The 21823-nt window shown below is 39.4% G+C and overlaps 2 protein-coding genes across 2 annotated transcripts in view; both read right to left on the bottom strand.

The window, feature by feature from the left end:
- PCTP (phosphatidylcholine transfer protein) overlaps positions 1-21823 on the bottom strand; it is a 112249-nt gene that overhangs the window by 75797 nt on the left and 14629 nt on the right. The window contains exons 2-3 of the mRNA XM_069540061.1: positions 15665-15776; positions 12852-12931 (exon numbers count right to left, since the gene is read on the bottom strand). Coding sequence (XP_069396162.1) covers positions 12852-12931; positions 15665-15776 — 192 coding nt within the window. The remainder of the gene's footprint in view (positions 1-12851; positions 12932-15664; positions 15777-21823) is intronic.
- Positions 15734-21823, bottom strand: part of LOC132414796 (phosphatidylcholine transfer protein) — a 161466-nt gene continuing 155376 nt past the window's right edge. Inside the window, exon 10 of the mRNA XM_059997687.1 lies at positions 15734-15776. The gene's annotated coding sequence lies outside the window, so the exon portion shown is untranslated. The remainder of the gene's footprint in view (positions 15777-21823) is intronic.

The following is a 21823-nucleotide window of genomic DNA, read 5'->3' on the forward strand; positions in this document are numbered from 1 at the left end:
GAACCCCTTGCCTAGAAACACTGTAGCCTGCTTGCCTTTATTTAGAGGAGAATAAAAATGTTTTCATTCTTCCAGATGTATTACTCTCCAATAAGACCAAAGAGATTTCTGTAAAATCACCGAGAGAGAACGAAACAACAAATGCACCTGGACTTATGCTGTCTCAAAAACAAAATCAAACACAGTCAAATCTGGTACCAAAAGAACACAAATTTCCTGATTGTAGAGCGCAGACCTATATTATTCTTGAACATGTCTGCTTGTTTTTTTTTTTTTTTTGTGGTACGCGGGCCTCTCACTGTTGTGGCCTCTCCCGTTGCGGAGCACAGGCTCCGGACGCGCAGGCTCAGTGGCCATGGCTCACGGGCCCAGCCGCTCCGCGACATGTGGGATCCTCCCAGACCGGGGCACGAACCTGCGTCCCCTGCATCGGCAGGCGGACTCTCAACCACTGCGCCACCAGGGAGGCCCTGTCTGCTTGTTTTACACGTCCTGAAAGAGGTATATTAAAGTTTCCCACTATGATGCTAGGTCTCCTTCTATTTCTGTCAATTTTTTCATTATAAATTTTGAAGTGATATTACTGGGTGCATGAAAATTTATGATTGTGCTATCTTTCTGGTGAATTGACCCCTTTATCACTACGAAATGTTTTTTTAAAAATCAAAATTAGCGATTTTGCCTTAAGGTCTATTTTGTATGATATTCCTTGCCATCTCTCTTTATCTAGGTTTTTACTTTCAACCTTTCTATATTTAAACTGTGTTTCTTGTAAGCAGCATATTGTTAGTTTTTATTTTTCTACTCTGAAAATCTTTATGTATTAGTTTGAATATTTAATCCATGTATATTTCAAGTGATTATACACATATCTGTGATTAATTATCTATGTATTTTTTCATTTCACTCATTATTATTCCAATTCTACCATCTATTATCTTATCGATTATACGTTCTTTAAGAAATTCTTTAATGTGTTTCCTTTATAATAAAACATGAATACCTGATTTATTAGTCTAATATAAATATAACATTTTATCACTTTAATACAATGCAAAAAAATTAAAACAGTTTACCTCCTGCTCTCTTTTGTGCTAGTTTTATAATTTATTTTAATTATACATATATTTTAAATCCCATGTGGCATTGTTATTATTGTTTTATCCAGTCAACATTCACTGAGATTTAAACACAAATTTAATCTTTCTGTTGCTGTTCATTCTTTTCTGCATTTTCCTTTGTTAATCTGCAATCATTTTACCTCTATGCAAATTTATCCTTTTAATATTCTATCTACTATGAGTTTGATGAACTCCCTAGGATTGTGCTTTTGAAAATGCTTTTAATATAACAAATTTATGAAGAATATTTTTCAGTGTACAAAGTTCTAGATTGGCAGGTTTTTATTTTTATTCTTATAATATTTTGAAAATGACTATCAGTTATCTCTGGCTTCCATAATTTCAGTTAAGTATTTCTTTTTTCCCTTTGACAGCTTTTAATACTTTATTTTATTTCATCAGTTAATACTGTGATGAATTAAAATGTGGTTTTATTTGTATTATTTTCCTGTATGTAACACTTTTCGAATCTATAGCTTGATGTCCTTCAGCAATTTTAAAAGATTTTCCACCACTATCTCTTTAACTATTGCCTCTGCCTTACCATCTCTTTCCATCCTTATTGTATCACACTTACATGTATTTTAGATGTTTTCTTCTTGTTCCATATCTTTCTTAGACTATTCAATATTTCCCATTCTTCTGTTATCTCAGTGATTCTGTATATTTTCACATTCTTTAATTCTCCTCTTACTTGTGTGTAATCTGCTGTTATGTTCCTATATTGAGTCCTTAATCTCAGTTTTATTTTTTAATTTCCATGATTTTATTTGATTTTTAAAAATATATTCTAGTTCTCAGCTAAAATTTTTCATCTCATCTAATATTTTGAACATACAAACCCCCATTAAAAAAAAAGTCTAAGTCTTATAAATAGAAGATCTGAATATCATACAGACCTTCTACTCTTATCTGATTTTATTCTTCTTTTTCAGTCATTAGGTCTTATATCCTTGCATAGCTGGTAAATTATTTTGAAAGGTATTTTGTCAGAAAAAGATGTAGTGATAATATGAGTTTCTGGATGATATGATTTTACTCCAGAGAGGATAAAATTTTGCTTCTATCTATAGTAGAGGTAGGTCACAATACAATTCTGAACTGATCTATTTTAAAGCTGGAATTTGTGAAGGATGATCTAGTTCCAGATTTATTTTACTGTTTGTAGATAACTCTTCAAGTGTCCTAAAAGAGTCAGGAGTAGCGTGAGCCAAATGAGGCAAGTAAAGCCCAGGATTTAATAAGTGGGTGCCTCCTAAAATTTTGCACAATACACACCAAATTTGCTTCATCCTAGTCCTGGCTTTGGTACGAACTGAAAATCTGTGGTATTTACCAAGCATTTTTTCCTTGACATGTTCTAAATTCCAGATTTATCTTCTCAGATGCCTTAAGACTTCCTAAGCTCTGCTTAGCTTCTCAAATTCTTTGCCTTGACTTATAAATAAGCAAAAACCTCAAGAGGAAATATAAAGTTTTTTTATTTTTATTTTTTTTCCTGTTGCTGTGCCATGGGCATGCGGAATCTTAGTTCCCCAATCAGGGATGGAACCCATGCCCCCTGCAGTGGAAGCCGGGAGTCTTAACTACTGGAACACCAGGGAATATGCAAACCTTTAATATCAGGTTCATCTACTTATACTTCTCCCTGGATTTTTCCCCTCTAAGTCACCACTTTCTCTGTAGTTCTCCCATGCTTTCAAGCAGATTTTTAAAAATTTAATCTACCTTTTCCAGTTATTCCCTGAAGAATGGCTGGTGGAAACAAGCTAGTCTATCATGGCCAGAAATGGAAATCCTTTCTGTTTTTCTATATGTGTGTGATAATGACAGGTTGAGAGACAATTTCACATTTTTCTCAAATTGTAAATATTCTTGTGGATGTTTTAAATCATCCACATGGATCTTCATTTTCTTCTGACCATTATTTAAATGTTGGTGTTCCTCAGTTTTTCTCCTTGAGTGGTACTATACATACAAGGCATGAAATGCTGCCCATATTCTGATGAATCTTAAGTTTATAAACCCATCCCAGAACATTCATCAGGGCTTCAACCCCAGACTTCAAATACTTCATGGAATACCTCTCTCTGGATATCTTCTGTGCTCCTAGAACTCAATATGGCCAATAATGAAATCATCATCTTCCTTTCTACCTCCTTATTCTCTCAACATATCTTTCTTCTTCTATTTCCTGTCTTAATTAATGATGGTTGCTTCCCCAGGATCTTATCTTAAACTACAAACTTTATAAAGTAATTCTCTACTCTTTTATATTAAACCTCACATGTTTCATCAAGTCCTCTATATGCAGGAGTATATATGATATATGATATAATAGCATTTTTAACATATTTGGTATATATAGTATAAAATATTTAAATATGATCCCCTCACCTACCACGTACACACTGAGATTGCCCTAAGTTAGGATTTTGATTTCCACCTAGATTTTCCCAACATCCTGCTAATTCAGGGATGGCAAAAGCTTAAATTGTGCCTGCTGCCGCTCTCTCTTATTTCTCTTCTTACCCTAATGACAAGCATCACTTCCTTATTATTGGATATGTTCCTGCTGAGTCCAGGTACAGTTCTGAAGTCCTTCTCAAAGCAGCATTCCATACAGACACTAGTAGACTTGATAAGAGAGTGGAGTCTCATTTGTCATCATCTTTCTATCTTTCTCATACATACAAATGGTATGTAGCTAGTATAGCTAGTGCCACCAGAGATACATCACTAAGGGAGAACTGATCATGCCACTTCCATGTTTAAAAAATCAATGAGGGTCTCCTCTTGCTTATAAAAGAAGGTAACAGCTCACTGTGTGTTTAAAGCCATTTACAATCCAATTCTAATGGAAAATTTCAGACTTACTTGTTACTGACAAGTATTCTACACTTTCATGGAAACACATCCCATTTCTGTAATCTGAAGGTCATTTATGTTTCTTTTTTTTTAACATCTTTATTGGAGTATAATTGCTTTACAATGGTGTGTTAGTTTCTGCTTTATAACAAAGTGAATCAGTTATACATATACATATGTTCCCATATCTCTTCCCTCTTACATCTCCCTCCTTCCCACCCTCCCTATCCCACCCTTCTAGGTGGTCATGAAACACTGAGCTGATCTCCCTGTGCTATGTGACTGCTTCATACTAGCTATCTATTTTACATTTGGTAGTGTACATATGTACATGCCACTCTCTCACTTTGTCCCAGCTTACCCTTCTCCCTCCCTGTATCCTCAGGTCCATTCTCGAGTAAGTCTGCGTCTTTATTGCCATCTTGCCCCTAGGTTCTTCATGACCATTTTTTTGTTTGTTTGTTTTAGATTCCATATATATGTGTTAGCATATGGTATTTGTTTTTCTCTTTCTGACTTACTTCAGTCTGTATGACAGACTCTAGGTCCATCCACCTCACTACAAATAACTCAATTTCACTTCTTTTTATCGTTGAGTAATATTCCATTGTATATTCCATTGTAATATATGTGCCACATCTTCTTTATCCAGTCATCTGTCAATGGACATTTAGGTTGCTTCCATGTCCTGGCTATTGTAAATAGAACTGCAATGAACATTTTGGTACATGACTCTTTTTGAATTATGGTTTTCTCAGGGCATATGCCCAGTAGTGGGATTGCTGGGTCTTATGGTAGTTCTATTTGTTGTTTTTTAAGGAACCTCCATACAGTTCTCCGTAGTGGCTGTATCAATTTACATTCCCACCAACAGTGCAAGAGGGTTCCCTTTTCTCCACACCCTCTCCAGCATTTATTGTTTCTAGATTTTTTGATGATGGCCATTCTGACTGGTGAGAGATGATATCTCATTGTAGTTTTGATTTGCATTTCTCTAATGATTAATGATGTTGAGCATTCTTGCATGTGTTTGTTGGCAATCTGTATATCTTCTTTGGAAAAATGTCTATTTAGGTCTTCTGCCCATTTTTGGATTGGGTTGTTTGTTTTTTTGATATTGAGCTACATGAGCTGCTTGTAAATTTTGGAGATTAAACCTTTGTCAGGTGCTTCATTTGTAAATATTTTCTCCCATTCTGAGGGTTGTCTTTTGGTCTTGTTTATGGTTTCCTTTGTTGTGCAAAAGCTTTTGAGTTTCATTAGGTCCCATTTTTTGTTTGTTTGTTTTGTTTTTATTTCCATTTCTCTAGGAGGTGGGTCAAAAAGGAATAATTTATGTTTCTTTTGTTTATGCCATAATCTTTTCCTAAAATTATCTTCCCTATTCATTACAAGCCTGTTTAACTCCTATAGTCTTATTCTTTCCTAAATTTCTCTGAGCAGAATTAGTTGATCATTTCTTGGATCTCCAGAACACTTTTAAAATCTTTAATAGTGAACATAGCACTTTTCATTATTATGTTTTTTAATTAGTTATACATATGTCTGGGAGAGCATTCCCTTTAACAACTGTGTCCTCACTCAACACAAAATGCCTAGCAGGTGCTCAATCAATATATGTTAAAATAGTAAATTCAATGGGCAACCCTCCTTTTTCTTTAGGAACAGTGTCAACAGTGTTTGCTTATTTCTCTTTACTCATTTATTCAACAAATACATTTTTGAATATCTTCTATGTGTTATTCATTGAGCCACATACATAACAGAAATCTGCCTTTTCAAGCAAAGCATCACACTGCACCTAAAGCAACAGGAACCAATTGAGAAACTACTAAGTAGTTTTTACACTAACATTTCAATCTGTTGTGCTCCCTTCCATGGATTAAGGAACTGAAATGAAGTATTTGGCTTTCAGAGAGTTATGGCACAATTCTTGACTCAGTTTGATAAATATTGATCTTGTATAAATTACTCAGGAGAGGCAGTCAATGGTTCCCTGAACAACACACACACACAGCCCCCACTCCCTTCTATGCAAAGACATAAATCATTAATGAATAGAGCCCCACATGCTCTATGAATAAGTCCCTTGGATTCAAAGATGACTGATACTCAAGCATTTTCTCATTTGAGTGCAGACCTAAATTTAAGTAAGCAGTCAGAGTACATGAAATTACAATGCCCATTTGTTCACTGTAACGTAGAAGATGCATAATATGTTTTCAAGGGTAAACATGCACACTTCCAAGTAAACACCATTAAGTGCAACTGCACATTTGTGCCTTTAATAAAATTGAAAACAAAGGGGATAGCTCTTTAGAAACATCTCATGTCATGATCATTCAGTTTTAAGTTTCAGTTGCTGGTGGAAAGTGGAGGGTTAGTGTATGTATGTGTGTGGAATTGTGTAGAATTCCTTTTCTGTGACAGTTGAATCAAGGCTTTGGTTTCATCTGCAAAATGTGAATAGCACAAGGAGTGGTCTGTGTGGGGTAAGGAGTCATTAAGATTGAAAACCAAAGGGCAGAAAACATTGGTTTTTCACAGTTGTTAGTGGTAAGATTACTAATAAAAGTGTTTACCCTCCAGGGACTTCACTGAAGGGACAGGAGGGAGGATAAAGAGAGGGACTGAGAAATACCTTGTAGTCACTTGGCAGGACCCAGAATTTGTCATTTGAACTCACACAAGGGGTCAAAACAGTAAAAAACTTCTTGGGAAAAATAAAGGAATGTGACATTTTCTTTTGGTACCTTGATTCATGTGACTTTTCCCACCTTGAATGTTTTTTGCCTGGCTAATGGCACTATGGGCCCTCCCACTCCCAGTGGAAACTGGGGGACAGTGAGCCTCAGGAGTAGCTCCCACACCTCCTCTAAGGAAGCAGAAAGTTGAATTGGAATCTCAATTGCAAAGGTGAGCACCAAATGAGGAAATACCAAACATCCAAGAAAAGTCTATAGCATAAAAAAGAGACAATAAATTCAATAAACAGACCTTATACCCAAAGAAATAGAGTTAATATTAGTACAATAATTAGAACTAGGTTTGTGGAACAGAATAGATATGTTCTTTATTATTTCTGAAAGTAAAGGAAAGGTCAATAGATGAAAGTAATAGGAAGTTAGATTTCAGTACAGTGTGAAGTAAGAAATTTTCAAATAATTATGATCATCCCTCATGGGACTTCAAGCGAGCACATACAAGCTCTAGCCTTGACAAAATGTTTGTATTTTAATTAAATACTCAGTTAAAGGCATAGAAAGGTGCATTATCAAAACAGAGCAATTTAACAACGATAACAAGGAAAAAAAAATTAGCCAAGAGACTAAAATTAAACAGCCCAGACACCAGGGAACAGGAAGAAATAGCCCATGGTCACTGGACCTGATATATAGTAGCCCTAAAATAAATATTTGTCAAATAGACCTAAGCACCATCAGGGCGAATATATATTCATCTTATTTACCAGCAAAATGACAGACATCATTTCCATTCAATTTTCATTCTAGTAGGGAAGCTAGCTAATAAATAAATACATAATATATATGTAGGTAGTGATAATTTCCATAAGGAATAATGCAGATGGGGGTAAGGGGATAGAGAATAATGTGTGATCACTTTTGTTGATTTGCTTAGTTTTGGAGGTGAAACGGGAGACATTTGAGCAGAGACCTGAGTAAAGTGAGGTAGAGGATTAGTCACCTAACACTGTACCAAATTACGCCAGAACTTATTGGCTAAAAATAATATTTCTTATCTCAGGATTTCAGTGTGTCTGGCGCCTGGGTGTGGTTGAGCTGGTTCCAGTGTTATTTTTTAAATTAATTATTAAAAGAAATTTTTTTGGCAGCACCACACAGCATGTGGCATCTTAGTTCCCTAATCAAGGATCGAACCCATGCCCCCTGCAGTGGAAGTGCAGATTCCTAACCATTGGACAGCCAGGGAAGTCCCAGATGTGATTTTAGACATGTTCCTATATTGCTGGGAACTTAGAGTTTTCTGAGCTGTGACAGATTCAGGATGCCACTAGCCATTTTCAAGGTAGTTTCTGCTGGCAGGTGGAAGCTGCAACCTTATGACTTCAAGGTCTCCCCTTGTAACTATTAAATTTTAGACAATATAATTGCTTTAGATCAGCAGAAAAAGAGAGATATATGTGTAGTGGCCAATAGCTCCTGTTACATGTAATACCACATCAGAAGTTTGGACCTACTTAGATAAAATTAGACAACTGGATACCTGGCTAAAAGTCTCCTTGAAGTGATAGATCCAGACTGGGTTTCAGGCTTATTCTCTTGAATTCATACGGTAATGAGATCTATTTTGTCCATTAACGTTCAGGTTGTCACTCCTCCTACTTCTTATTGGGCCTGTTGCACCAAAATGGCAGATCAAGGGATTGAGATCCTGATCATACAAGATCCCAGGACCTGGAAGTCAAGAATATTTTCAATTTGGTGTCCATTCTCCAAACTGAGGCAGGATTATGCCCCGTTTCAGCAGGAAGTAGCCACAGCAGTGGGCCTGTTGTTCCCTGAAAGATTTGAGGAAGGTTGAAACAGGAGTGGGGTTTGAATCCAAGTCCCACGAAAACTGAGCTCGTCTGCCAAGTTTATGATCAACCTCTATCCAAACGATTATTCCTTTTCTTGACCAGCACCCGCTCTCCTCAAGATTGAGGAGTGTCAAAGAAAAGTCTGGTTCCTTTTGCTCCAGGGGGTCTTCAAGGGCCTCCTTCAGTTCCTTTTTCTGACACCAGAACTGTTAAAAGATAAACTGAGACATATTAAAAATCAATTTGAATCACGCAGCATACAACCTATCAGATAGAAAGGAGCTTCAGGGAGCTGTACAAAATGAGAGAGCTTTATAGGCAGAAGGGAGCAAGAACAGGAAGCTATATTTTAAAAAAGTAGGTTGGTTATTGCAAAGTTACTTTCCTTTAGAAGAGGACAGGGGTCTATCAGGAAGATTAACTAGCGCTGATCAGAAAATTCCTGATTGACTGGTTTGAGATTCCATTTCTGGGAGAGCTGAAACTGTATGTAAGTCTGTCTTGCTTTGGATGTGGGACTTAGCATAAGTGACTCCATCTGGGGCCTGTGGTCTTATTTTTAAGGGCAGTTAGCCACAGACTCTTAAAATATTATATATTTTCTGTATATAAGGTGGTAATCTAATTCTTTCATTATAAACTGGGCACATATTCCATGTCCTCTGTAGTCTGCTAATTCCCTAAGGGAAAAATTTGTTCACTTTTATGAACTCCACTGCCTAGCATTGAGCCTGGCACATCATGTAGAGAACTTGCAAAGTCACTCACATAACATGCTGCCTAGTTGTTGTTCCATTATTATATCTTATGAAATGGAGCATATATCATATGTATCCAAGCAGACATACACAAAAATACATATAAATAGATTGGCAATATAAATAATTTTATGAAGTCCTCTTATTTTGTTGGCTCTAAACTCTGAGAACCTCAGAAAACAATGTGCTTCTGTGTTCTCAAGAAAAAAAATATATATATATATATATATATATATATATATATATTCTTCCTTGTAGTTGGGGAGGAGTGTAGAAACATAAACTTTGGGGAGGCAGACCTGATTACATTTTGTATGCCCTTCCTTTCTCTCTGCCACTTCTAGCTCCTGCAGTGGCTCTGCTCTTACAGGGTGCATGATGCAGTCACACTGAAGGGCATGTTGACAATAGTGTGGGCCAGGAGCATCAGAGACTGTGTCCATGGGTGTTCCCTGCTCCCTTTTATCTGTGGTCAAACTTCAGAGGCTGATGCTCCACTTTGGAAACTAGGTTTGGGTGTGGGATACTCAGAGCGCTGCCTCAGAGTGAGGAGGATTCAAAGTGACAAGGCTTAGAGCACCTTGGAGAGCACCCCCATGCCATGTTGGAGGGATCTTAGAGATGGTGAAGAACCATGGGGGAAAGGAGCTGCTTTTAGGAATGAATATGTCTTACCAGGTCACCGTTCAGCCTAAAATCCTTCAAAGCTTACTGGTTTTCTGGGTATGAAGTTCAAAATCCTTGCCATAGTTCTCAGGGTCTCCCACGGCCTCACTGCCTCCTTATTCAGCCACATGTGAGATGCCTTCCTTCATTTTCATTGCTCAGACCTACTGGCCTTTGCTAGTTCTTTAGATGTGACTGGTTCTCCTGCCTGAGGGGTTTTGTGGAAATGGTTGCTTCCATGTGGAAGTTTTCTTCTCCAACCTTTATCCAGCCAAATCCAACATGCACTCCCCTGACCCCTCAAAGTTGGTTAGTGCCCCCAGGTTTAGATTCTAGCCCCCTCTACTTGCCCTTTCTCACAACTCATCGCCTTTCAACAGCTTGTCCATTGTGTCTTCTTCACTGGATAAGCTCCTTGAGTGCAGACCCCAAGCCTGTCCCACTCCTACATTCCCTTAGGGGGCAGTAATAAAAGTGAAAGAAGGGTTTCTATCCACAGAGATCTTATTGTCTATTCAGAGACAGACATGGGGAAATAAGTGAAACAAAGTGCTAGAATAATGATAATATATTTATACCTTTCAAATTCCAATGATACTTTCAGCCCCTGTGGAGAGGCAGAACTTGAAGAATTCAGCACAACCTCCAAAGTAACAGTTCTATGTTTTTTGGGCCTCTGGCATTTACTATTGACTCATGGGTTCTCAGTTTCCCAGGTAATCTCATATATCAATGCTGTGTAGGACTATTTTCTCCAAATTAGCAAGCGTGAATGTGAAAGCGTCTTAACTCTACTAATTATAGCAAGCTACGTGACTTTGTAAACTGCCTTAGCTAAAAACTCAGAATTCTTAGTATTCTCAGTGTTCTTAGCAGATTATCAAACAGTGTTTAAAGGTATGGTTTGCATGACATTATTTTATGTTGGTTCTTTGCTCAAAGACTGTAATCCTAGTGCTTGTGTTTCAATGACTCTATACATAAAATGTCAACATGACCTTTATTACATGAGACATTTAGATTTAGTTTACCTAAAATTCCAGCTATATTACTGATAGTGATATTTTAATGATAAATTTATGAAGTATTCACTTTTTTGCATAATTCTATACATGTGATCACAATGACTGGGGCAGGGATTGCCACATGGTTTTGAGGGAACCATGGGATAGTTTGGGATCAACTGGAAAGAAATGCTGTCTTTTTTTGACTTGGCATGAACCTGGGAAGATGCAGGCCTACTTTCTTCTCTTAGCAGCCATCCTGCAATCAAACACAGCCTAATATCAAAGATAACTTGAAGAAGAACAGAGCTGATTCCTAATGTCAAGTTAAGCACCTGTACCATTCTCTACCTGAGACTACTCTACACCTGGCCTTGCATGTAAGTGAGCCTGAGATTCCTTTTTATGTTCACGTCCATGAGTAAGACCTTGAGATTCCACTGTTTAGGGCTGAATCCCATCTCTGCCTCTCACCAAACTTGGCCACCTCAGGTGCTGGTGGGAGCAAAGCAGCCACAGGAGAGCACAGGCATCAACATGTCAGCTGAGGTGACTACTGGTGAACAATTTTCCTCCTTGAATCATTTTTTAGAGTAAGAATAGCCAGGAATGATTAGCAATAATTTGAACATGGAGAACCTAGAACAAGCCCATGATGACTGCCAGACCCTATGTAGACAAAGATTCTAACAGGAGAGAACTAAACAAGTAAAAAAAAAAAAAAACACGCATACCTGTTACTGAAGTAAAACTCAGTTATTATCTTTTGAATAAAAAGTAATATTTTATTTGCTTCTGGTAACTGCCAGAGCTATCTTGATGCCTCAGTGTCCAGTAAAATGCTGAGCTAGTGAGGTACGGACAGACTTCCCCAGTGGCATATGGGAAAAAGAAAAACCCAGACATGGATAATGAGAAAAAAATGTTATCACACTGTGTGCTTGGTCAGGCCTGCAATGTTTTTCAAAATAGTTTCATATCAAAACAACGCATGATCCCACAAACCACCCCCATGCCCCTTCTCTATCTAAAGAACAATTATTTAGGAACATACAGGCTTACAGAATATTACAGCTAGAAAAGATTCCGGTGATCATCCAGTTCAGTGGTTTCCAAGCTTTTCTTTTTTAATTCCACAGACCCTTTGTTAAAAGGATCCTTTATGGAAATTCAGTGTGTAGAACATTCAGACGCTAAGATTGAAGAGAACAGTGGAGTTGAAATCTCACCTGTCCCCGCCTATATTCTACCCCATCTGCCCCCCCAGCAAATGTCCATCAAACATCCCCAGGCTGGCCCTAAGGGGGCCTCATAGAGCCTTGGAGTGTCAGCTAAGACTCCTCACATCCATTCAACTGCTTCATATCGTAATCAAGGAAACTGAGGGGAAGAAACATACACACAGTGTCCAGATCCAATATTCGAGGAGGAGGGAAGGTGGAGGGAGCTGGAAATGTGGAGCCTGAGTCCCAGCCCCCAGTCTGCTGCTAACCACCTGAGTGTGAGCCTCTGTCACATTGCATCTCTGGGTTCCTACTTCCTCCACTATAGATTGAGAGAGTGTATTGAATACTCTTTATGAAAAGTTGCTTTCAGGTCCCCAATTCTGTGTCCCAACAATTTCAATCCCTAGAAAACTTCTCAGGAAGGTATGATCTGCCTTCCCATGACCACAATTACAGATGCTGCACGTGGAAATCACACTCTGAGGTCTCTGAAAGCCACACAGGAAGCAACAGCTGTTAGCAGATGCCTCTGCAAGAGTCAAAGACGATATTGTCCACACCTGCTGGACATACCACCATTGGGTGACGGTCACAGGGCACAGAAACACTTTGAAAGCTGAGTAATGGTGCCTCTCTGGAAAGGATACATCTCTGTTGAACTTGGGAGAAGGGCTCTCCACTTCCCAGTAGACCACTGCCTCTCTGCTGCATTCTCTTTCATAAAGTTCTAAGGAGAACAAAAGAAGTTACTGCATCTGGAAACCTATGTGGCTTCAATTAACAAGAAGCTTTGATATGATGATCTCATAGAGAATGATAAACCACTGACTTATAAGGCACAGAATTCTAGAAAAAGACAGATTCATTACCACTGAAAACTGGTTGCCCAGGGACAGTGTCTAGCAGATATAAAAACACAGTAAAAATAAAAGAACCCAACAAAAGTTGTTCATCATATAGCACAAACAACACTCTCAAGTAAACTGCAGTGAAATAAAATTAGGCATTAAAAAATAAATTTTCAGGTTTAAAAATCAGAGAAACCACCAGATGTCACTAGAGTACCAGTAGTTTTACTGTTGTGTCCTTATGCCCCTCTTTAGACTTCTCTATATATTACTATTGTTGTGTCCTTATGCCCCTCTTTAGACTTCTCTATATATTACAGGTGTCCTGAGACTGAGCCACCCAGCCTAGTGTGTTCAGTTGGGAAAAAAATATTCCAGAGAAGGCAGTGTCCTTCCTAAACAGCTAGAAAGTGGCTTAACCGTGCTAACCCTAAGTTTCTTGCCTTTCTCCCATTTTACATTATATCACAGCTATAGGGACCACATCTCCTTAATATCCACCATCCTATTGAATGCAAATAACATTAGCTCTCAAAGGGTGATAGCAAAGAAATTCTAAGAAGTGCGCAGCCTCTGCCCCCCAAGCTGTGTGGGAAGCTTATAACTAACCATTTAGGGAAGGAGTCGAGCTAAGGCTGCTGAAGTAACCAAGAGAGTCCCTTAAGGAGATGCTGACTGTGGAAATGTGTTAATTAATTTAGCTTTTGAAAAAAAAGTCTATTAGAAGCAGACCACGGGGTAAAGAGCTTGCCAGCCCAGTGGTACAGGAGGCTGAAGATGCCCTTGAAAGGAAGGGAAGGAGTGGACATCTGTTGCTTTCTCCTGCTCAGCTTTGACTCTCCCCTTCTTGGACCAGCATCTCATTCTTCTCCAAGGCATCACCCTTAGCCTACTTCTCCACTATGTGGTTTATGCAGGACTGACTCAGCATTAATTTCAGGGCTGGGAAATTGAGCCAGACATGGCCACAGTGATTAGTTTAGGGAAGGCACTTGTAGACACTCTTGGCTTGCCACTCTAGCAAGTTTAGCCAAAAAGTGGTTTAGTAAAGGCTCTCAGGTAGCTTGCAGAAGATCTAGGAGGACCAGAGTTAGGTTAGGACCTCAGGATGGCTCCAGAGAAGCCAAACTACTGCTGTCTCTGGACCGTACTCCATAGTGTGGACTGCTGATGCCAAGTACCACACATCGGAGGCTCTGCCAATGTCTGTAGCACACAACTGAACAATGTCTGCTAGAGAGATGGACAGAGAACTTGTGGCTTCTCCCTTGAAGAGCTGGCATCACAATTCCCTCTAGATAGGAAGGGTATTTGAAAACACTAAGTGACCCAAAACCATGATAAACGTCCCCAGGAAGTAAATATATGATCCATGTTGAGGCTATGAAAGCCAACCTTGGGACTCTGGCTGCATCAGTAGGAAAGTTCCTATTCCTCTGGGGTTATGTACATGGTTAGAATGTAAGCCTGCATGGCATCTCTGCTGTGACACAAGAATCTGCCTGAGAATGAGGTCAACACAGAAGAAAACAGAGTCAAGCTGGAAATGAAGTATTGGATGCAGCTGTCCTGGAAGCCAGACACCCATGGATTTTCAGTGTCATGAACCAAAAACACTTTTTCCTTTTCTTACACTGGCATTTGTTAGTGCTTGGTTACTTGCAACCAAGAGTCCCGACCACAGCAAGGGTCTGTCAGAGTTTCTGTGTCCCTGGACTAGCTGCTGCATACCTATCCCGCTGTGACTGGGATGGCAGAGGCCACTCCCCACTCTAAGTGGCAGGAAGAGCCCCTATCTAGTGCCTCTCATAACGCTCCATCACTTCTAGGGAAAATCTAAGAAGTGTAGCGAGGTGGCCAGCCTAGGCCCTTGGGGCTCTGGACCCTCCTCCCACTCTAGTTCCAGATTCTGCTACCCCAGCAACTCAACAGCACCAAACTGATCACAGTTTTTTGTTTCTTTTGTTTTTTATGTTTTTTTCTTTGCGGTATGCGGGCCTCTCACTGTTGTGGCCTCTCCCGTTGCGGAGCACAGGCTCCAGATGTGCAGGCTCAGTGGCCACGGCTTACAGGCCTAGCCACTCCGCGGCATGTGGGATCATCCCAGACCGGGGCACGAACCCGTGTCCCCTGCATCAGCAGGCACTGCGCCACCAGGGAAGCCCCTGATTACAGTTTTTTAACATTCCATGTTGTTTCATAACTTCCACACTTTAGTCATATTGTTCCCTGGGTCTGGAATGTCCTTATACCACTCACCCCCTCACCCTCTCACCTCCCCACATGTGTCAAGTCTGTAAAATTCTGATTCAACTTCTAAAGCAAAGTTTGGACACCACCTCCTCCAAGAAGACTTCCATGGACACCCAGGTGCATGAGATGACAATGAACTTACAGTAAGAGCTAAGTAGCCCTCAGAGAAAACTGGCGAGTAAATCTAAGAATATGCGAATAGCAAGTCACATTTCAGCCCAGAACTCCAGATATTTAAGCCAAAATTTAAAATGAAATGTAACACTGTAGAAATTAAGCCTATTGCTTTCTATTGGCTAGAGTAAATACCAATAGATTCTACTCTATAACTGATTTTAAAAATTGTAGGTGTCACTCACCTATAACAAATTCGTCCCACTCTTTTCTATAGTTGAAGTCCATAGAGACATCTGCAAGTAGATCCGGTGGGAAATCATCCAGAACACCAAAGGCCTTATAATGTCCAGTTGGCTGTAAAAACAGAGCAGGCAGAAACAATCCATTGATTCCCAAGCTGAGATTACACAGCATATGAAGAAACAGCTGTTCACGCAGCACCACTATTGAGCGCCTCTTCTGTGGTTTTGGTGACACAATGGTGAAAAAACAGATGAGACTACTGCTCTCATGGGTCTTATATTTGGCCTTAGGCTTTGGTGGTGGTGACAGCACTAAATACTATCCAGGTAATTCAAGTAGGATAAAAGAGGGTTATGTGATAAATGGTGCCTGGGTTTGGAGGGCAGGGGTTCAATACTGTCAGGTGGTCAGGAATGGCCTCTATGAGGGATAATATGTATCAGAACAGTTTGGTCTAAATATTAGAAGGATCCAGCCATGGGAAGATGAGGAAAGCCCATTCCTTGTTGGGAGGGGGTCCTAAAGTAGATGGATGGCTTTACTCACAGAAAAGAAAGTCAGGGAGTCCAGAGAACTGTGTTGGGGGAGAGTGGTAGGGGCTGAGGTCAGAGAGGTAGTAGAGGCCATGCCCAAAGGGCTTTGTAAGCCTGGATAAAGATGTAAAAAAATTATTCTAACTGCTATGGAAAACCAATGAATGACTTTAAACAGGAGAATGACTTTTTTAAAGGTGATTCTTGCTGCTTTATAGAAAATAGATCATAAGGGAGCAAGGAGATGGCTTAGAAGACCAGAGCAATTGTGCAGATAAGATATGATGGTGATTGGACAGGGAGGTAACAACAGTGATGGGGAGAAGTCGGTGAGTTAGGGACACATTTTAGAAGTAATGTCAAAAGGAATGCTGACAGACTGGCGTGGGGAGACAGAAAGCGAAGAATTGAAGATAACTCTTGGAACCTTTCTTGAACAACCAGGTAGATGGGAGATCCATTTTTGGGATGTGTGGTAAGCAAGAGTTCTACCTTGGGCAAGTTGAGTCTCAGGTGCTTATTAAACATCCACGTGGGGGTGTCATCTAGGCAGCTAGCATTCAGGGTTCAGACTACTGTTTTAGATACACATGGGGCATAATGAAACCCAACACATCGTTTTACCAATTCCAAGACAGAAGTTTTCACCAGCTGCTTCTTTTTTCTGTAAACAACTTGTATACAAAAGAATGAAAGGAGGAAGAAACACCAGGTTCAAATCATACTAGTCTCTTTTACTCAGAAAAATATACTTTCTAGATTCCTAAGTACAAGAGATTTTCCCTGTTTTCATGTTAAGCCTTATTCTGTGAGGGTTCTGGGCTTGAGGTGGTGACACTACACACCTTACTCTCCATACAATGGCAGCTAACAATTCCTGACCCTCACCTTGCTTAAAGGCTCTACTGTTAAGACTAAAGCAATGGCTCTTAGATTAATTTCAGTGCAAAAGCAAACAAAACCAACAAAAGTGAAGCTTTTAGGTGTGCTCATACTGCCATGTGCTAACAGAATCTTATTGGCTAGACATGGGGCATCTTTCTAGAGATCCAGAGGCTTCAAGGGTCTCCTGACTCAGGTGGCATAACCCAGGGATAAGCATATCTCAGTTTAGGAATCTCAGATGTATATGAAAGTACCTGGCAGGAAATGCAAGGTAAAATTGAAACTGAATTCATAAAGATGTTTCAGCTCTAAAAGTATGTGGCTTTATACCAAGGGTTTCCAACCAGCAAATGACAAGCTGGTAGGTGTGACCCCCTTACGTGCTGTGCCATGGATGCCCCATAGGAAGGGCAGGACTCAAGAGAAACAACTCCCTCCATTCCTGTCTCCTCCCCTCAAGCTCACAGATGGGGAGAGAGTGAGGGATTGTACACTCCACACATCTACACCCACACATATTTTAATGCCTTAGGAGAGAGACAATTAGCTTCTGTTCAGGAATAGTGGGTCCCCATTTTCTACACATACTGAGAAAAAGGGATAATTATGTATAAAGATAATGATCTCCCTAACTTCAAATGAGTTACTTTTGGTTACCTGGATGAATTAAGACAGTTTTCTGGACCTGGTTCCCATCCCTCTGAATATAGTTTCAGCCCTTAGTGACCTCAGTCCTGTAATATTGCAGAAAAGAAAAACAGTACTCTTTCTCTTCAATTATAGTGTTTATCTGCATTTACATCACTAACTACAAGACAGACTTGATGAATCACATCTCTCTAATCCTGTAAATGCACCTCGAGTGGGCACTGAATTTTCTTTGCTTCTCATAGAGGAGGTCATTTCCATTTCTCAGGGGCCAGGAAGCCTCCCCAGTCTATGATTGTGGAAGCTGTCCAACTCCCACACTCTGTGGCAAGTAACAGGCTCAGATGGTATGAAAAGTAAGCATTTTTCACTGAGGAGACTCACTCCAAATGGCAGGTGTCAAAGATGCAGGTGCCACTGGGCTGTGTGTACCAAGACTGTATGAAGAAAGACAGCTGACTAAATCTGATTTAATATTTGAGGTCTCTCCAAAATCAGATGGCAGGTTTAATCCTGAAGGACTACAGAGAGCTAGGTAAGATAACACGGATAGCTAACGCTTATTGAGTGCTTACTAAATACCAGGCCCTGGGCAGAGTGCTTTACAGGGGTCATCCCACTTCATCTACCCAATGGTAATATGAGATAGGGACCATTGGTAAACTCACTTTGAGGAATGAAGGATTTGGACATTCTGGATCTTTAGACATAACACCATACCAATACCTGGGTGAGCCAGGGACTGAACTGGGCCACATGGAGGATGGCTCTTGCCTGGTCTTTCACCCTGCCTTTAATATCAAAACCACCACCTAAGGGCAGGAGGAGAGCTCTAGCAGGCTCTCCAGTGGAAGACACAAGCTCACCACTCCCTGACACTATTTTGGGAGGCTATGTTACCCTTCATGGAAACTATGCAAATGAACATATTTTTGTAAGAAAGGGAGAATCCATGTGAATACCACTGTTTGAATTTTAGCCTGGGACTTTTAATTTTTTTTTCTTTTTTTTTTTTAAATATCTTTATTGGAGTATAATTGCTTTACAATTGTGTGTTAGTTTCTGCTTTATAACAAAGTGAATCAGTTATACATATACATATATCCCCATATCTCTTCCCTCTTGCGTCTCCCTCCCTCCCAACCTCCCTATCCCACTCCTCTAAGTGGTCACAAAGCACCGAGCTCATCTCCCTGTGCTATGCAGCTGCTTCCCACTAGCTATCTATTTTACATTTGGTAGTGTATGTATCTCCATGCCACTGTTTCACTTTGTGCCACCTTACCTTCCCCCTCCCCGTGTCCTCAAGTCCATTCTCTAGTAGGTCTGCGTCTTGTCTTGCCCCTAGGTTCTTCATGACCATTTTTTGCTTTTAGTTTTTTAGAGTCCATATATATGTGTTAGCATACGGTATTTGTTTTTCTCTTTCTGACTTACTTCACTATGTATGACAGACTCTAGGTCCATCCACCTCACTACAAATAACTCAATTTCCCTTCTTTTTATGGCTGAGTAATATTCCATTGTATATATGTGCCACATCTTCTTTATCCAGTCATCCAATGATGGACAGTTAGGTTGCTACCATGTCCAGGCTATTGGAAATAGACCTGCAATGAATATTTTGGTACATGACTCTTTTTGAATTATGGTTTTCTCAGGGTATATGCCCAGTAGTGGGATTGCTGGGTCATATGGTAGTTCTATTTTTAGTTTTTATGGAACCTCCATACTGTTCTCCATAGTGGCTGTATCAATTTACATTCCCACCAACAGTGCAAGAGGGTTCCCTTTTCTCCACACCCTCTCCAGCATTTATTGTTTCTAGATTTTTTGATGATGGCCATTCTGACTGGTGTGAGATGATATCTCATTGTAGTTTTGATTTGCCTTTCTCTAATGATTAATGATGTTGAGCATTCTTTTTTATGTTTGTTGGCAATCTGTATATCTTCTCTGGAGAAATGTCTTTTTAGGTCTGCCCAGTTTTGAATTGGGTTGTTTGTTTTTTTGATATTGAGTCGCATGAGCTGCTTGTAAATTTTGGAGATTAATCCTTTGTCAGTTGCTTCATTTGCAAATAAAATCTCCCATTCAGAGGGTTGTCTTTTCATCTTGTTTATGGTTTCCTTTGCTGTGCAAAAGCTTTTAAGTTTCATTAGGTCCCATTTGTTTATTTCTGTTTTTATTTCCATTCTCTGGGAGGTGGGTCAAAAAGGATCTTGCTGTGATTTATGTCATAGAGTGTTCTGCCTATGTTTTCCTCTAAGAGTTTTATAGTGTCTGGCCTTATATTTATGTCTGTAATCCATTTTGAGTTTATTTTTGTGTATGGTGTTAGAGAGTGTTCTAATTTCATTCTTTTACATGTAGCTGTCCAGTTTTCCCAGCACCACTTATTGAAGAGTCTGTCTTTTCTCCACTGTATATTCCTGCCTTCTTTATCAAAGATAAGCTGAACATATGTGCATGGGTTTATCTCTGGGCTTTCTGTCCTGTTCCATTGATCTATATTTCTGTTTCTGTGGCAGTACCACAGTATCTTGATTACTGTAAATTTGTAGTATAGTCTGAAGTCAGGGAGCCTGATTCCTCCAGCTCCATTTTTCTTTCTCAAGATGGCTTTGGCATTTGGGGTCCTTTGTGTTTCCATACAAATTGTGAAATTTTTTGTTCTAGTTCTGTGAAAAATGTCAGTGGTAGTTTGGTAGGGAATGCATTGAATCAGTAGATTGCTTTGGGTAGTATAGTCATTTTCACACTGTTGATTCTTAAAATCCAAGGACATGGTATATCTCTCCATCTATTTGTATCATCTTTAATTTCTTTCATGAGTGTCTTATAGTTTTATGCATACAGGTCTTTTGTCTCCTTAGGTAGATTTTTTCCTAGATATTTTATTCTTTTTGCTGCAATGGTTACTGGGAGTGTTTTCTTAATTTCATTTCAGACTTTTCATCATTAGTGTATAGCAATGCAAGAGATTTCTGTGCATTAATTTTGAATCCTGCTACTTTACCAGATTCATTGATTAGCTCTAGTAGTTTTCTGGTAGCCTCTTTAGGATTCTCTATGTATAGTACCATGTCATCTGCAAACAGTGACAGCTTTACTCCTTCTTTTCCGATTTGTTTCTGATTTGTTTTCTTCTGTGATTGCTGTTGCTAAAACTTCCAAAACTATGTTAAATAATAGTGGTGAGAATGGGCAACCATGTCTTGTTCCTGATCTTAGGGGGAATGGTTTTAGTTTTTCACCATTGAGGACGATGTTGGCTGTGGGCTTGTTATATACGGCCTTTATACTGTTGCAGAAAGTTGCCTCTTTGCCTACTTTGTGGAGGGTTTTTACCATAAATTGGTGTTGAATTTTGTCGAAAGCTGTTTCTGCATCTATTGAGATTATCATATGTTTTTTTCTCCTTCAATTTGTTAATATGGTGTATCACATTGATTGATTTGCATATATGGAAGAATCCTTGCATTCCTGGGATAAAGCCCACTTACTTGATCATGGTATATGATCCTTTTAATGTGTTGTTGGATTCTGTCTGCTAGTATTTTGCTGAGGATTTTTGCATCTATGTTCCGCAGTGATATTGGCCTGTAGTTTTCTTTCTTTGTGACATCTTTGCCTGGTTTTGGTATCAGGGTGACGGTGGCCTCTTCAAATGAGTTTTGGAGTGTTCCTCCCTTGGCTATATTTTGGAAGAGTTTGAGAAGGATAGGTGTTAGCGCTTCTCTAAATGTTTGATAGAATTCGCCTGTGAAGCCATCTGGTCCTGGGCTTTTGTTTGTTGGAAGATTTTTCATCACAGTTTCAATTTCAGTGCTTGAGATTTGTCTTTTCATATTTTCTATTTCTTCCTGGTTCAGTCTCGGAAGGTTGTGCTTTTCTAAGAATTTGTCCATTTCTTCCCAGCTGTCCATTTTTTTGGCATATAGTTGCTTGTAGTAATCTCTCATGATCCTTTGTATTTCTGCAGTTTCAATTGTTACTTCCCCTTTTTTATTTCTCATTCTATTGATTTGAGTCTTCTCCCTTTTTTTCTTGATGAGTCTGGCTAATGGTTTATCAATTTTATTTATCTTC

Source organism: Delphinus delphis, chromosome 19, assembly GCF_949987515.2.
Source record: "Delphinus delphis chromosome 19, mDelDel1.2, whole genome shotgun sequence".
Taxonomy (NCBI): domain Eukaryota; kingdom Metazoa; phylum Chordata; class Mammalia; order Artiodactyla; family Delphinidae; genus Delphinus; species Delphinus delphis.